Source organism: Eutrigla gurnardus (genome assembly GCF_963514095.1).
Source record: "Eutrigla gurnardus genome assembly, chromosome: 21".
In the NCBI taxonomy this organism is placed as follows: Eukaryota; Metazoa; Chordata; class Actinopteri; order Perciformes; family Triglidae; genus Eutrigla; species Eutrigla gurnardus.
Genome location: NC_139932.1, coordinates 4,844,103 through 4,859,586, shown reverse-complemented (window position 1 = coordinate 4,859,586; position 15,484 = coordinate 4,844,103). Strand labels below are relative to the sequence as shown.

General features: G+C 42.9%; 1 protein-coding gene across 2 annotated transcripts in view; it reads right to left on the bottom strand.

The window, feature by feature from the left end:
* Nucleotides 1–15,484, bottom strand: part of LOC311032433 (SLIT-ROBO Rho GTPase-activating protein 1-like) — a 36,380-nt gene that overhangs the window by 2,686 nt on the left and 18,210 nt on the right. The window contains exons 5-22 of one of the 2 annotated variants that reach the window (XM_084039196.1): nucleotides 15,040–15,102; nucleotides 14,430–14,627; nucleotides 13,545–13,673; nucleotides 13,036–13,257; nucleotides 12,321–12,422; nucleotides 9,939–10,136; nucleotides 9,009–9,093; nucleotides 8,896–8,923; nucleotides 8,773–8,806; nucleotides 7,829–7,889; nucleotides 6,829–6,906; nucleotides 6,610–6,744; nucleotides 5,350–5,455; nucleotides 4,452–4,676; nucleotides 2,830–2,909; nucleotides 2,341–2,521; nucleotides 1,562–1,702; nucleotides 343–685 (exon numbers count right to left, since the gene is read on the bottom strand). In XM_084039196.1, coding sequence (XP_083895322.1) covers nucleotides 343–685; nucleotides 1,562–1,702; nucleotides 2,341–2,521; nucleotides 2,830–2,909; nucleotides 4,452–4,676; nucleotides 5,350–5,455; nucleotides 6,610–6,744; nucleotides 6,829–6,906; nucleotides 7,829–7,889; nucleotides 8,773–8,806; nucleotides 8,896–8,923; nucleotides 9,009–9,093; nucleotides 9,939–10,136; nucleotides 12,321–12,422; nucleotides 13,036–13,257; nucleotides 13,545–13,673; nucleotides 14,430–14,627; nucleotides 15,040–15,102 — 2,409 coding nt within the window. The remainder of the gene's footprint in view (nucleotides 1–342; nucleotides 686–1,561; nucleotides 1,703–2,340; nucleotides 2,522–2,829; nucleotides 2,910–4,451; nucleotides 4,677–5,349; nucleotides 5,456–6,609; nucleotides 6,745–6,828; nucleotides 6,907–7,828; nucleotides 7,890–8,772; nucleotides 8,807–8,895; nucleotides 8,924–9,008; nucleotides 9,094–9,938; nucleotides 10,137–12,320; nucleotides 12,423–13,035; nucleotides 13,258–13,544; nucleotides 13,674–14,429; nucleotides 14,628–15,039; nucleotides 15,103–15,484) is intronic. The other variant, XM_084039197.1, reaches the window with a different exon arrangement.

Sequence of the window (15,484 nt, the reverse complement as noted above, 5' to 3'; positions counted from 1 at the left end):
TCATGTGGAAACGCAGTAAAAACACTCCATAGACTGTGAAGTCTCTGGGTTTAGGTTACCCAACCTTGTGAAAATCACTGCATTGTTTGTTTGAATAAATGAATATTATTTAAATACCATTGGCTTTGAGAGAGTGCTCCAGCTGCATAATTACTCATCATTCTCTACCGTTTTATCCGTTTACATTTTTACCGTCGTTTTGTCTTTCTGTTGTCTGTCACAGCATATTGGAGACTTTTTTTTAAAAGGCGTTAATAAATAAATGTCTTCCTCTTATAATTACAATCCATTAAATATGAGTCATGCTGTCTGTTTGAGTGTATTCCCGTGTCGTGTTTGTACCTTAGACAGTGCGTCGGGGTCCAGCGCTCTGGATCGATGCGAGTCACTGAAGCCGTGCTGCCCGCTGCATGAGCGCCGGATGGGCGTGTCCTCCGGCCTCCGCAGCGAATCATGTCGGCTCACCGTCATGGTCACGGCGGCCGCGGAGCGGCGGCGGCGTTCCGGGCTGTCAAGGGGCGGGGTCAAGCCCTGACCGCGCCCCAGCAGCAGCTCCCTGGGGCTGAAGTGACCCGTCACCGGCGGGGAGCTGCGCTCCATCACCCCCCCGTTGCCGTGGCAGTGGCTGTCGTTGGAGCGGCCGAGGGGGCGACGGAACAAACCGTCAGTCCGCTTCCTCCTGTGACTGTCAACAGGAAGTACAAACAGGATGAGCTGAAGTTGACAGGAAGTCAAAGATGAACATCTGTCCCACAAGTCCTGAGTATTTACATTTGATGCTACTTCATATTTAAATATATGAATATTGCACTTTTTTCTCCAATACATGTATACAAGAGTTACTTTTCAGAGTAAAATACTGAAAAACACAATGAAATTATAATACATGCATATTATATTGTATATAATCTATTATCTATATGACATTAAACCTGTTTTTAAAGTTTTTAATCAGTTCCAAATCTGTGAAATGCAAGAAGAGTTTTAAAATGCTTGTTTTCCGTATGGCGTTCGATCAGAGCTAGGCTACGCTAACACCGTAGCTGCTCCATGAACACTGAAAATAACGCTGTCTCGGCACAAATACGGCAGCGACCTTGTTGTGTGTACAACGGCGTCGCTGGTTTATACTCTGATATGGAGGACTATCACAGAGCTCCAGGAGAGCACAGACCGCTACGCTCCATTTCTGATTCGGTCGCATCATTTCATTGTCTTTATATCCGTTATGTTGCATGAATAATTTGCTTCGCATTTGACTTGAAGTATATTTTGCTCATAATACTGTAAAATAAGAGGATTTTTGAATGCTTTACATTGTTCTACTGGTACTTGTCCTTTAATAAAGGGTACAAATAGTCCTTCCACCACTGATCTCACCCACAGACGAAATGTTAGGAATGAGGAGAGAGAGAGAGAGAGAGAGAGAGAGAGAGGTGTCTGCAGAGTCACATGAGAGATGGGTGAGAGCGGTGCGATGATATTCACGTATGTATTTTTAGAGGTGAGAGAAGCAGCAGAATGCTGCTCTCTCCTCCGCTGACGATGGAAGCTGTCTTACATGACGGACCTGTTGTAGGTCTCCGGTGGTCTGATGTCGGTGGGGGAGCTCAGCTCGCTCCGGGAGCGCTTGTCCTCGGTGCTGCTGCTTCCCCCGTCGCTGTCCGCTTTCTGACTGAGCGTCTCCAACATGACGTCGGCCCTGAAGACACACGGAGACCGCCGGTCAGCACAAACCGCTCTGGAAACACGAGAGCTGAGCCAACACAACACACCGGCCATCAATTAGGCACTCGATAGTCGTTAGTGACTCCGGCTGCCGAACGAGGCCGTTAATCAACAAGACTGGGAGACAAATCCACCTGATCATCGATGCAGCCCGTCGGTGGATGAACCGAGACACTTATTTACAGTATCCGCATGTCTCCCTGCTGAGCACTTTGACTTCTAATGTTGAATAAATAATGAATATATAACTGATACCTCTAAGTCATGTCATATATCAAATATTCATCACATTTGGTTTTATTACATAAAATGTATTATTTATCATATTATATTTTATATTCCCTACTATATTATGTTAATGTTATTCTGTTTAATTACATAATACAAATATTCTATTTCTATATTACTATGAGGGATGTAGTGAATGGGATAGGTTTTCAAATTAAGCTTTTTTTTTTTTTTAAATGGTAAAAGTGTATTTTTGTTATTAACACCAGGAGAGCAAACATTTTTTTGACCGCAGTGAAAATGTATAAAAATACCACAAGAGGAATAGTTGTAATCAAACGTATGGAAATCACAAGTTTGTGAAAGGAAGGCTTGACCACTTGCCTGTCCTTCACCACGATGTACTGGTGAGGCACCAGGCCGTGGTTGCCGTTGTGCCGCCCCTCCCACCAGTCATGTGACGCCCGCTGGAAGAGCTGCAGGGACGCTCCCTTCTTGAAGGAGAGCTCGCGGCCCGAGCGGCCCACGTAGTCGAACCTCGCCACTGCCTCCACGCCCTCGCCCTCTGCCGCGGAGACAACAAAGACGGTGAGGAGGAGATGAAGATAACGGGCCAGACGTGGAAATGGAGGTGAACCTGAACTTGTCAATCAGCCGTCCCTGCGGCTTTGTTCCTCCCACGCCTCGACCAATCAGAAACTCAAGCCTTTTCTATTCTGATAGAGAGAGAGGAGGGAGGGTGGGATGTGGAGGGGGATATTTCCATAGCTGCTGTTGCCGTAGCAACCTCTCTCCACCAGGACACACAGAGGGATTGAGTGTGCGTGTGTGTGTGTGTGGGCGCGCTGTGTGAAGGTCAGGGGTCATGCGTACCCTCATCGCTGGTCTGGGTCTCGGTGCCACCGTCAGGCTCGGCCTCCTCCAACGCCCCCGGCTCGCTGAACGGACTCTCGCTGCAGGAAGAACATCGATACATTGTAACCACGGCGACTAAGGGGAGGATGCACAGATGGAGACATGGCTACTAATCAAGAGCCTGAGGAGCAGGAAGAGAGGAACGCTGAACACTGATTGGCTCAACACCCCAACCACAGAAACATCACTTGTTATGTGTGGAAAGGTTTCTGTTGGGACTACACATCAGACCAAAATCTCAATAGAAGGGGATGTCAAGACATGACCCTGTGGGCCACACCCCACATTTCCCATACTGCTTTGGGGGAAGTGGACAGGAAGTGAAAGAGTGTTTTAAGTGCTTCCTCATCTTGCAGGTTTCCCTGCATCGCGGTGGAACCTGATCCTGACTGCACCGCCACCGTGGTCCTGTTTGTGATGCTGCTCATCATTGACTGGTTTCTGGTCTACGGGGATGGATCCATCTAAACATGGCTGTGCCTGTTACCATGACTACGACTGTTAATACTATTACTGTTGATATTACTACTACTTTTAATATCACTACTACTCTTAATATTACTATTGTTGATATTTCTACTACTGTTAATTTTTATTTTACTGTTAACATTACTACTACTGTTAATATTTCTACTACTGTTTATATTTCTACTACTGTTAATATTACTACTACTGTTAATATTACTACTACTCTTAATATTACTATTGTTGATATTTCTACTACTGTTAATTTTTATTTTACTGTTAACATTACTACTACTCTTAACATTTCTATTACTGTTTATATTTCTACTACTGTTAATATTACTACTACTGTTAATATTACTACTACTGTTATTATTTCTACTACTGTTCATATTTCTACTACTGTTAACATTACTACTACTCTTAATATTTCTATTACTGTTTATATTTCTACTACTGTTAATATTTCTACTGTTAATATTTCAACTACTGTTCATATTTCTACTACTGTTCATACATCTACTATTGTTGATATTTCTACTACTGTTCATATTTCTACTACTGTTAATATTACTAGTACTGTTAATATTTATACTACTGTTATTACTACTATTGTTAATATTTCTACTACTGTTCATATTTCTACTACTGTTAATATTTCTACTACTGTTATTACTATTGTTCATATTTCTACTACTGTTAATATTACTAGTACTGTTAATATTTCTACTACTGTTATTACTACTATTGTTAATATTTCTACTACTGTTCATATTTCTACTACTGTTAATACTACTACTATTGCTAATGGTAATCTGGTCTGCTCCAGATTTCTGCCTAAACGTCTGTTAAGGGACTTTTCTCTCCATTGGGACTCATTGATTCATCGATTCATTGCCGTTTGGTGTTTCAGCTTTCATTTGCCTTCGACAACAGTAACACGCAGCAATAGTGGTTATTTCTTTCATTGTCGATGGTGGAAATAAATGTCATCTTATGTCTATCAGGGTTCAGAACATTAATCTCCATGGAGAACAACAGTAAGAACACAAGGATATTCTAATGTCATAAATAAGATGAGCGAGTGATGACTTCAGGAAGGGGACTGGACTCACCAGTACTGGTCCCCAGTCATACACTTCTCATACACCGGGCCAGGCAGCTCCTTGGTGTCTGGGAAGATGTTGTCGTGGTTCAGGATCACCGTCTTGATGACCTCGTTGACGTGCGCCTGACAGGCCACCTGGTCCAGGGTGTCCGGCGTGGGCAGCAGGGTGGGGCCGTAGACGATGGCCAGGTTCCCAGCATCCATCATGTTCTCATCGCTGTACTGGGAGAGGCTGTGGGGAAGGAAACATCTCAGAAGATTTTATTTTATTTTTTGCTTCAGTTTCTTCTCAGTTTATGACCCCATCCTAAAGGATAATCGTTTATCTGTACGAAAATGACGAGGTGATCAAATCTTACTGTGCAGCACAAAAGCAGATACATGTTTTGACAGAAACCTGCAGAAACGTTTTTCTTTTTTCCAGCTTGTTGAGAAACAAACAAAGTAGCTGAACAGAAGATTTTAACGACTTTCAAGTGGAAGGAAGTATTTCCCCTTTGTGCTGTAAAATACTTCAGCAGTTATCCTGCCAATTATCTTGTATTTGGCATCAAATAACCACTTTGAAACAAGCTTTTCCACATTCGGTCTCCATAATCAGCCCCGTGATGTCGATGGCAATGGGAACATTTCCACTCTCCTCGACAGTGAAGCTCCTGCTTTAATAACGATGAAGCTAACCCTCAACTTTAATACTGACACGTTCAGACTCCTACATCACAATCTGCTCTCTCGTTCTATATTCACCCGAGAGGCTGCAGACTTTTATCATCTCTACATGCTTCAAGTGATCACTTCTCTCCAACCAGAGCGCTTTATGGCCTCTCCTACCGACACTCAGCTTTTAAACCATGTGGGACGAAATCATCATTAACGGCAAGGGCCTTCGTTGAGTGGATACTCACTGGTTGAGGAAGGCGAACAGGTAACGCATCACCACCAGCGTGGCCCTCGGGACCCCCAGCAGGATCTTACGGATGCACTGCGCCCTCTCGTACATGTTCTCGATCCCTGCCGGCAAAGAAACACACATCAGAACAGCCGTCGTCGTCGGAGACATCGAGGAGCGTCTGAAATACCGACGACACAAAAACCCAGGTGTCTCTGCTGAGGAGGGGATGAGTTTCACAGAAGACAAAAGAGAAATAAAGACAAAGAAAGCAACGGGGAGAGTGAGCGAGCGAGCTGAAGATTTAGATCACATCAGAGCGATGCTCATTTGTGGGATTCGGGGAAGCAACACAAATGTTCAGGTCACGAAAAGCCATCTTGCTTTTGTGAACCGCCACGACCAGCATTCATCCCCAGGATTTTTTTTAATCCCCTCCAGCTCATTCGTCAGAACTGGAAACATGACGCCTGGACGGACTGGCTAATTTTCACCACTTTTCCGGTGCGATGCTCTGTGTGTATTGACTGATTATCTGGCAATAGGAATGTTAGTAAGTAAGTTGGGTCTCTATCTTCAGAATGGTGACAGACTTCATCGGGCGTCGGGAGGGATTTAATTTGATCGTTCAAAGATTTGCTCACAACCTTCTTGAGCTCTGTGCTGCTGAAAGAGGCAGATTGATGGATGGATGTTATTGTTTGGAATTGGTTCATACTGGCTGATTATTTTCACATTGTATTTTGATATAAAAAAATCCTAACAATTTGATGTTATTTTTCTCTGCATATATTGTCCAGGATGTGTTCAAAAGGCATTTTTCATTTCAGCTCGACTATAAATTGTCCTTTGTCATTTAGGGGCTAACTAGTTACCTTGCTAGCTTGCTAATTCCTTCCTGATTTACAGTTATAGAACATAAAAAGCACCACATAATCTGCTGGGATTGGCCTACATTACTTTAAGATGCAGACTTCACTTTGTTTCATATGTTGCGGTTGATGACGGCCCTTTTAATGAGTTTATGCTAATCTGTAGGGCTACCGCTAATCGCTAATGGCCAACATGCTAGCTACTGTTATGATTAAGTGTTGTAAAGGTCTGTAATAGTGACATAAAACATGCAAGGCTGGAATATGTGAGGAGACTTATTATACGTTTTATTTCTCGGCTGAAACATGGATTTGGGGAAGTAGTTCCTCCTCAGGAAGTGTAAGTCCCACCTACTCTAAAGACAAGTATCCGTGTGCTCAGGTAAACAGACGGCGGGACTCACGGACGCAGGAGATGAGGTCATTGAAGCGTTCCTTGGGAAAAAGCGGGTTCTCCAAACCCCTGAAGTAAAGCTTCAACACTCCCGCCACGGAGTTGATGTCGTGGTTGCTCTCCTCGTCAATCAGAGGGTCGTTGCCTGAACAGCGAGCACAGACCGAGTTAAAGCACGTGTTTACCCACCTGAAGCTCCAACACGTGACCTTCACGGCCGCCGACTCACCTCTCTCGAAGGAGTTCTTGATGTCGTTGACTTCCACCTGTGATCCCGACACCCGGAATATGCCTTGATGCTGCAGACCTGTTGGGAACATAATGGGGCGTTAGCATGGAGCGTTAGCATGGAGCGTTAGCACGGAGCGATAAAATCGTAACCTCGGGTTGTAGGAGCCACTTATCCAGTAAGTGTTTTACCAACAGTAGGCATATTTTAGACAACTAGAATAAAATAACATCAGGTTAAGTGTACGCTATTTTTCGATATTTTCAAAGCTACAAGAACAGTAACTTTGTGGTCGACCACTGCCTCCATTGCGTAGTTTTTCATTTTTATTTCACATTGTTATATTTATATACATTTTGGATGTGTAACTTCAGCACACAACTCTATCAGTCTTTCCTTTGTTTTGCCTCCAGCTAACGTTGTGATGTTCCCACTAAAAGCGTCTATAAGCAGAAGAAAATCGGCATCACTGCTTCTTTTAACAACTACAAAATGATGGGCTACCCCACCAAGAGCTACTGTATATGAGATTATTATTTTTATTTAATTTGGCTCATTATTAATGTCTTCCATTTATATATGGTATCATCTGTCTAATCAATTGTCTTACTAACTGTCAAATTATATCTTGCATTTTATTATTTAATTTTTATTTATTTAGTTTAGTTTATTTAATCTTTATTAGATTATTTAGCCTTCACAATACACCACAGTTGTGATCAATATTTATTTATTTATTCAATTTTAGTAGTTTTCAGGGAGTCACCTGGATTCACCAGGTTACATGCAATACCTGTTTCATGATTATACTGAACAAACAAACTTTTATTTAAGACTTTTATAAATTAAAATTTGTGTATGTATTCTCAATACTATCCAAGATCTGTTATACAAGAGCTGCAGAAACCCTGGATTTTATAAATAAATATATACAAAGTATTTATTTATAATCAATCACAGCAGAGCCGATGAAACATGAATGTCGACGAGTGAAACTCACCATGTAGGTTGATGTAGCGGATGCAGCTCTCCACAAGCAAAGGTATGGCTTTGGTTGAATCCTACAAACACAGTCATCAAGTACACAGTTATGATTGGTTATTGTTTAGATATGGTTGATTTATCAACTCCTGGCTCTGATTCTTGTATTTCCCTTAAACAGCTGATCACTGGGGTTTTTATGAAACAAACAGGACAAAATAAAGCATGGATGGTGTTTGTGAGTCAGTCGGTCAAGTTAATGCTAAAAGAAATGCATTACTTGAATGTTATTTACTACATTTTTCACATTCATATCAATCTAGAGTATACCTCATTATTATGACATTTAATTTCCATATACTTTTTGTTAAATCTGAATTTTGTTTTGTTTTGGAGTTTACAGTATTTGTAGTATAATATTCTGCATGCACAGCCAGAGAGTTACTGTCTGTAACTCCTGACTCAGCGAGTGTTGAGTGAGGACCAGGGGTGCCTTAATAGCACTTGAGGCCCCTGGGCTATGGAGATTTTTGAGGCCCCCCTCTACCCCCTTTTTTCGCTTCATCTTTCTCAACGCACCTCCGACCGTCTCCTCGACCGACATGCTTCTCCTCTACGACCGTAGGAATTTTTATTTATTTTTGTTACATTTTGCTATACTTTACATAAGACGGGGGGGGGGGCATTGTAGAGTGATGTGCTCAATTATTTGGTAGTACCTCCAGAGTCTGCGAATATGGACGCTTGTCATCATTATTATTAATTATTATTATTAAGAGGCCCTGATTGGTCGAGGCCCCCGGCTGAAGCCCAGGTAAGCCCGTTCATTGTTACCAGACACACACAGAGAGAGAGAGAGAGAGAGAGAGAGAGAGAGAGAGAGAGAGAGAGAGAGAGAGAGAGAGAGAGAGAGAGTGGGGGAGAGAGAGACAGACAGGAGCAGACAGACAATAGTAAAAATACCTGGTGTTTGCTGTGAGAGTTCTTCCTCCCGCGACTGTAAAGAGAGACAGAAGAGCATCTCAGCTTGGAACATACAAGCAGAGCAACGTGCCAGGAGAGGAAAGATGAAAGATGAAATAATACCTGGTAGTCAGCAGTTCAGCTTTATATCCTGGAAGAAAAGAGAAAAAAGTAGGTATTTAAAGGCACTAAATGCTGATTACCGGCTGTATCATAAAACACAGTCATATTCTCACCCTCTGCTAAGGCTTTCTTCAGTATGTCGTGTTTGGCCTGCAGCTTGGAAATTAGATTACTTCCCTCCAGATACTCACGGAATTTCTAAGGAATGAGAAATAAAACACAAATGTAGTTCATCCCATGTTTAATTAATTATTATTTAATATATAAGATTGTTTTCAAGCATTTTAATATGACCTGTTGTGTTAGATTTTCAGCCATTAAATACACACTAATTCAACACCAGTTTCCTCCATCTCATTCAAGAAAAAGAGCCAATAACACAACACGGTGCAGCATGCTCACTACTGTTACTACTGTTTATTCTATTTTCTATATTTCAGTCTCACTGCTTTTTGCACTTCTGTTTAGATGCTCTACTCCAGCGGTTTTCAAACTGGGGGGCGTGGAGCTATGACACACGTGTCAAAGACGTTTATTATAACTTTTCTCGGAGTTGTGTCGACATAAGAATGACTCGACCCTCAAGAATCCGTGTGATGAGCAGCTACAAACAGAATCTCACATCAGAAACGTTCAGAAATTAACTGATTCACAACTGGAAGTGAAACTTAAATAGACAGATACGCTGACTTTAGACAGGTGAAAGTCGGGGGGCCCACACATCTTCTAACGATGCTAACAATGATTTCGATTTTTATTGGTTTAAAATGGGTTTGTGAACTGTCTACTTGTTCAAAAAGGTGTCCAGTCTCACACCTCAAGTCTATAATTGCACTTTGAACAATGACTGGCTGGACTGGAACCCCAGAAATATAGTCCCATGCCCCGAGAGGCTTATTGTAGTCAGACCGATGGGTTCAGAGATCGAGGCTGGAATCACCAGAGGACACGCAATATTATCCTGATACATCAGTCACGTTACAAATGTAATACAATTTCAAACATTTAACAATATGCTGTGTACTGCGATGACGTTCTCTCACGGTGAAGTAGAAGAGCTCCGTCTCCTGCTGGTTGGCCCGTTTCTTGGCCAGACTCGGCTTGTTCAAGTAGCTGTCCGACACGCTGGACTTGACCGACTCGGAGGACGGGCTGTGGGTGAAGCTTTGGGAGACGTCAAAGTCCTCCAGCACCGTCATGTCCTGGAGGGTGGTCAGAGTCGCTCCCCAGGTCTTCTTCACCTGGATGGGGACAGAAAATGGAGGCATGCCGTCTGAGTTCAAGCTTCAGCCACGTCATCGGTTCTTATATGTGGCTGAATCTATGACTGTGAGGCTCCTTGCTGTTTTTAAGAAACAACACACCCTATACGACCTACAGGGAATGACTATCACATAATGAAAAGTTACCCTTTAAGATGAGAACTGTGATGAAATATTTTCAATTTTTTTCCGTCAAAAAACCCCCCGAAAAATCAGATCTGACTTCTGATGTCTGTAAAAAGTGTATTTTCTATTATAAAAACCCAACCATAGAGAGTTTTAAATATAAAAGTGGTCCAAATTAAAGAACAAATACGACCATGATTTGTGCTGTAAAAGAATAATGAAAGTATAATTTATTACAGACCCAAATGATCATGCTTATAAAGCTGTGTTTTTGCTGTTGCTGTCAGGGAACAAAGACCTGGGTATTTGCAAGGATAGCACATGTATCCTGCCGAGTGCTCTCTATACATCATCACTGTGAGAGACTTCAGCCAGTCAGGACTGTTTTCCTGCTCTGACACATTCTATAAACACGAGCTTCAAGCGCAGACTCGTCACCTTTTAGGGCTACTTTGCTTCAGTAAGACGTCTTCTCTCAGACTAGTGGGAAGAAATCTACGCATTTAGGTGTTTATTTGTATTACTTTGTCTATTTGCATCTGAAGAAATTTCACTTAAAGCTAACTTTAGATAATGACTCATTTGCATATTCAAACCTAACATCCCAGAAAACTTGTAATATGATAAATAATGACCTTAGTGCCAGTGATGGACTGGGGAAGTTTCATGGTGATGTTTACACTGTTGCCCATAAAGTTGGAATACTTGGAATACAATCCTCTGTTTATTCCTATTTAAATGCATCAGTAATTACTTTTGACCAGCTGCAATGATTACATCACGTGTTCCAATGTGTGAAATTAATTAATGCATTACATTTGTTTGGCAATAAACGACGAGACATTTGCAAATGATTCCAACTTCATGGGCGACCCTGTATTAGTCTATTCTGTTACAATCTGCATGTTTTTGTTCATATATCATTCATAGTCTGATTCACACAACATTGTATTACTAAACATGCAGATTTTTTAAGGGAGTATTTCCTCATGCATGTAGTGATCCAACATAACCTCTGTAAAAACCTTTGACTCTAACATGTCAACAGAAACAAAGAAGACCTTTGAACCTGGTTTTATCCAAAGTTCAGATTTCGGTTCTAAAGATGATCATCTTGATGTCACTAATCAACAGAAAGGTTTGATTTATTTTCACCTGTATGGTCTCCTCTTGAAACACTGAACCTTTGCTCTGTGTGTGTGTCTGAGCCGACCTGGGTGTTGATGCAGTGTGTTATCCAGCGAGGACGCAGGCTGTAAATGTGGTGTTGTGTGTCCGTGAGGACGGCGGTGTGTCTGTGGGAGCTGCTGAGACGTGCAGACGCAGCTCATTAATCCTGACTCCTCAGCAGCTCCATGCCCTTCAGGGCGAGTAAACAGCTGCACGCAACACAACCGCGAGGACGCTGCAGCCGACTCGCTTTCAGCTGCCACTTGTTTGTTGTTCGAGGCTACATCTGCTCAATCATCACCCCCATTAAACGAGCGGGAATTACCAGAACTTTGTGTTCACTTTGGAACGGATAAACATTTTAACTTGTAATCAAGCAGTTTTAATTTGTCAACAACTGGGAAGTTGTTGCAGACATTAATGGTCTCTTCTTCGACGTCATCCACATCTCAGGTATTTACATTCTAATAGTTGGGAGTTGAGCTCACAGGGAGCCGTTTCCCTGATTGTTAAATGTGAAAATCAGAGGTTTGGAGGCAGAAGTAAGAAATACAAGGTCTGAAAGGAAAATGTTGTTGTCATTGACAAAGCTTTACTAGTTGCCGTAAAAGCTCTATGAAAGTAGCTCACATTAGTCCAGAGACCAAACCAGACCAAATCCAGAACTCGACAGGCCGGGTGTGCCTAGTTACGGTTGCCCAGATGTGTTTGGACAATCCCCGTTCAGAGGGTTGATAATGATAAAACTATATTTGGAAGCAGGGTTTCTTGGCTGTAGTAAATGTGCGTGAGCATGACTTTGTGGTTTGTGGTGTGTGTGTGTGTGTGTGTGTGTGTGTGTGTGTGTGTGTGTGTTGGTGGGTCGACCTCTTCGTTCTCGATCTTCAGAGATGCCAGGCGGGTCTGGAGCTGCGTGAGGCGGAGGGTGAGCTCCGCCTGGAGCTGCGGCTGGGACGCAATCTGGGTCACCTGACAGGAAGAGGAGGAGTAACAGGAATAAATCACCGTCCAGAGGAAAATGAGATACGTACTCATGGGAACGGGGTGGTGTAATTTAATTCTGGTGACATTTACAGGATTCCCACCACTTTCTGTGACCAACCTGAGCATTTCTGTGACCCAAATCAGTTATTTAAATGTAAAAATAACTAATTCTATTAACGTTTGTAGAGGCTTTAGAATTAAGAATAAACTCATATCTTTTTTCCTGTCTTAAATATACAAATATTAAGGAACATGTATGAGCTTTGACTAAACAAATCAACTTTTTTTCCTGGTATGATTTTGTGATGGCCAGCTTTTCTTCTGTGATGACGGTTTCTCTCTGACGTAGATCTTACTGGAAAGAACAACATTTAATTCAGCCTTTTGCACCTGGACTTTGGTCTACAGCAAAATGTTTTATTTTGAAAAAGGAAATAAGTAACACTAATTATTTAGAGCAAATGTGATATGGTCGGTTACTGATTCATTACAGCAAAACTAAATAAATGCTGTGCGTTTATTAATCCATTTTCATCACACCACCCCCAAAAATAATCCCAAACTGTGACTAAAGATTTTGCCAGAACGATATACTGACTGCGTCGCCCATGTGCGCCTGGAAACTGAAGCGCTGTGGGGGACAGAAGGCGGTGGGGTAGAGGCCCAGCAGGCGCTGCCTGTCGCGGGCCGGGTCCAGGCCCTCAACGGCCCCTTCAAGCACCTCCAGACCCGCCCTCCTGGAGGCTTCAAGGCTCAGTTCGGCTGATAGGTAGGTCTTCAGAGCCCGGCTCAGACTGGAGTGGTACCCTAGGTCACAGCACTGGTGGAGGAAACATGGCAGTGTTGGAGGTATGCGGACATAGTACAGAACATCAAAAGTCAATATTACAGAAAATTTAACTTGGTTGATGAATTGGTCAAACTCAGGACTTTCACCCAGGAGACTGGAGTTTGAGTCCTGTGAGAAGTATAAAACCTGATTTATCTGGATCCGGGATTCTTATTCTCTTACCGATGCGACTTCACTTCACTTCATGACTTGAATGCTTTCTGCAGACAATTTCACCGCCTCTCTAGTGATGCACACAAACATTAAAGTCCACTCACGTCTATGATGTCGGGCAGGTCGTGGATGTAGTACTTAAAGACGGAGGCGTTGGTGGCCTCCAGAGTCAGCAGATACTCGTTCCTGGCTTTAAGAGTCTTCAGTTTGTTCTCAGAGTACTTTGCCTTCCTCTGATGAGGAAAGAAACCCAGCCTGTTAGTCAAATCCGTAAAGCAGCTCCTCATTCATCAGACAGATTTTCCTCTTCATGATCCATTTCCCCTTTTAACCGGCTTCATGAATAAAATCACAGTCACAGTCGAGGACAAGAGGCTGTTGTTTTTCAGCTATAAAACACATTTTAAGTATTCACCGGGGGCATTGGCATCCAGTCACATGTGATGCTGAAAATTGCTGTTCGTTTGGTAGAAACAATTATGTTTTAATGGTATATTAACATATTTTCCACCAGTCCAAAAAAACTGTTACTGTTCAGATATGTGCAATGCAAAGGCATCGAAAACCTCCACACTACCCTACAGGGTTAACTCCACCCACGGGTAGAAAACATGGAGGTCAGTTATCTATATCTATCTATCTATCTATCTATCTATCTATCTATCTATCTATCTATCTATCTATCTATCTATCTATCTATCTATCTATCTATCTATCTATCTATCTATCTATCATCACTGTGAGAGACTTCAGCCAGTCAGGACTGTTTTCTCCTGTGTTCTGTGGGATAAAATGACTCTATACTTACAGATAACAGCTTCAATTCTGTTTCTCCATCTACTGATGGAAACACACTCCTTCATACAATCCAACACTCACACTATCCCTTTAACTGTGGGTCAAACCAAGCCAGTGCTGGGGGTTCCTCCCTGTCCCTCGTCTCCTCGGTTTGAAGGACAGAGACGAGTGAAGACGACATGGTCCCTTACCTTCTCTCTCATCTTCTCCATCTTGCGGGCGGCGTTGCGTCTCTGGTGGCGCTCTTCTATCCGCAGGCCGAACACCGGCTCCGACCCTCCGCCCGTCCCCGACACGCCCTTCACGCGGCCCTCCTGGCGCTCCGCCTCCCGCAGCTTGACCTCCGCACTGATGGTCTCCACGTGGTACATGTGATACGTCTTCATCACCTAGGCGACAGCAGCACGTAATAATCAAATGGACTGCAGAGACGGGAGAGCAACGTCCCACTGGACCAAGGTCATCAGGTCCACTCTAATCGGATTTTTCTGTGTTTGGACAAGAAGCTTTAAAGGCCAGCCCTCGACTTCAAAGAAACCTTGACGTTGACAGAAGATTTCCTTGCAGATCTGAAAAAATAATGTTCATGATGGCCGGTAATAAAAAAGAAAAAAAGTCTCTGTTTGACTCTCTGATTAATTCTGTCTAGAATAAGGACTTCATGATATTTCAACCTTTTATCTGATGCTTTGTCTGCCTTCTTTTACAGCCCGTCTGCAGCCATTCATTGGTGTTTGAAAGAGCGAATACAAAGACAGTGGAAAAGAAAAGACATTCTCTGGGCGGCTGACGTCCACTTACGGTGTAAAGCTCGTTCAGAAGCTTCATGAGGTCTTCCTGCAGCTGAAAGATGATCTCCTTACTCTGACGGGAAACAGAGAAGAACAACATCAGCACCAGCCAACACACGTGATCACACTAGCAAGTACATGTTTTGAGCTATTTCCATTTTGTGCAACTTTAAAACTCAGAGGGTCGACAGCGTCATGCCGGGTTCAGACTCCTCGATGTCGGCCCGGTTCTAGACCGCGTAGCGTCTCATAGTAGACGCCGCTGCACGTGGGACGCCTCACCACGCCTACCCAGAACGTCTAGCATGTTTTATTCTCTCTCTCCCAGGACATGGAGTGATGTTGGTGCTGTCAGGTGGAACATTTATGTTACCTTGGCAACGACAACGCCGCCCCAGCTGATGATCACGACAACAGCAGAGGGACTTAAACGACCCGCTGAGATTGAATGACAT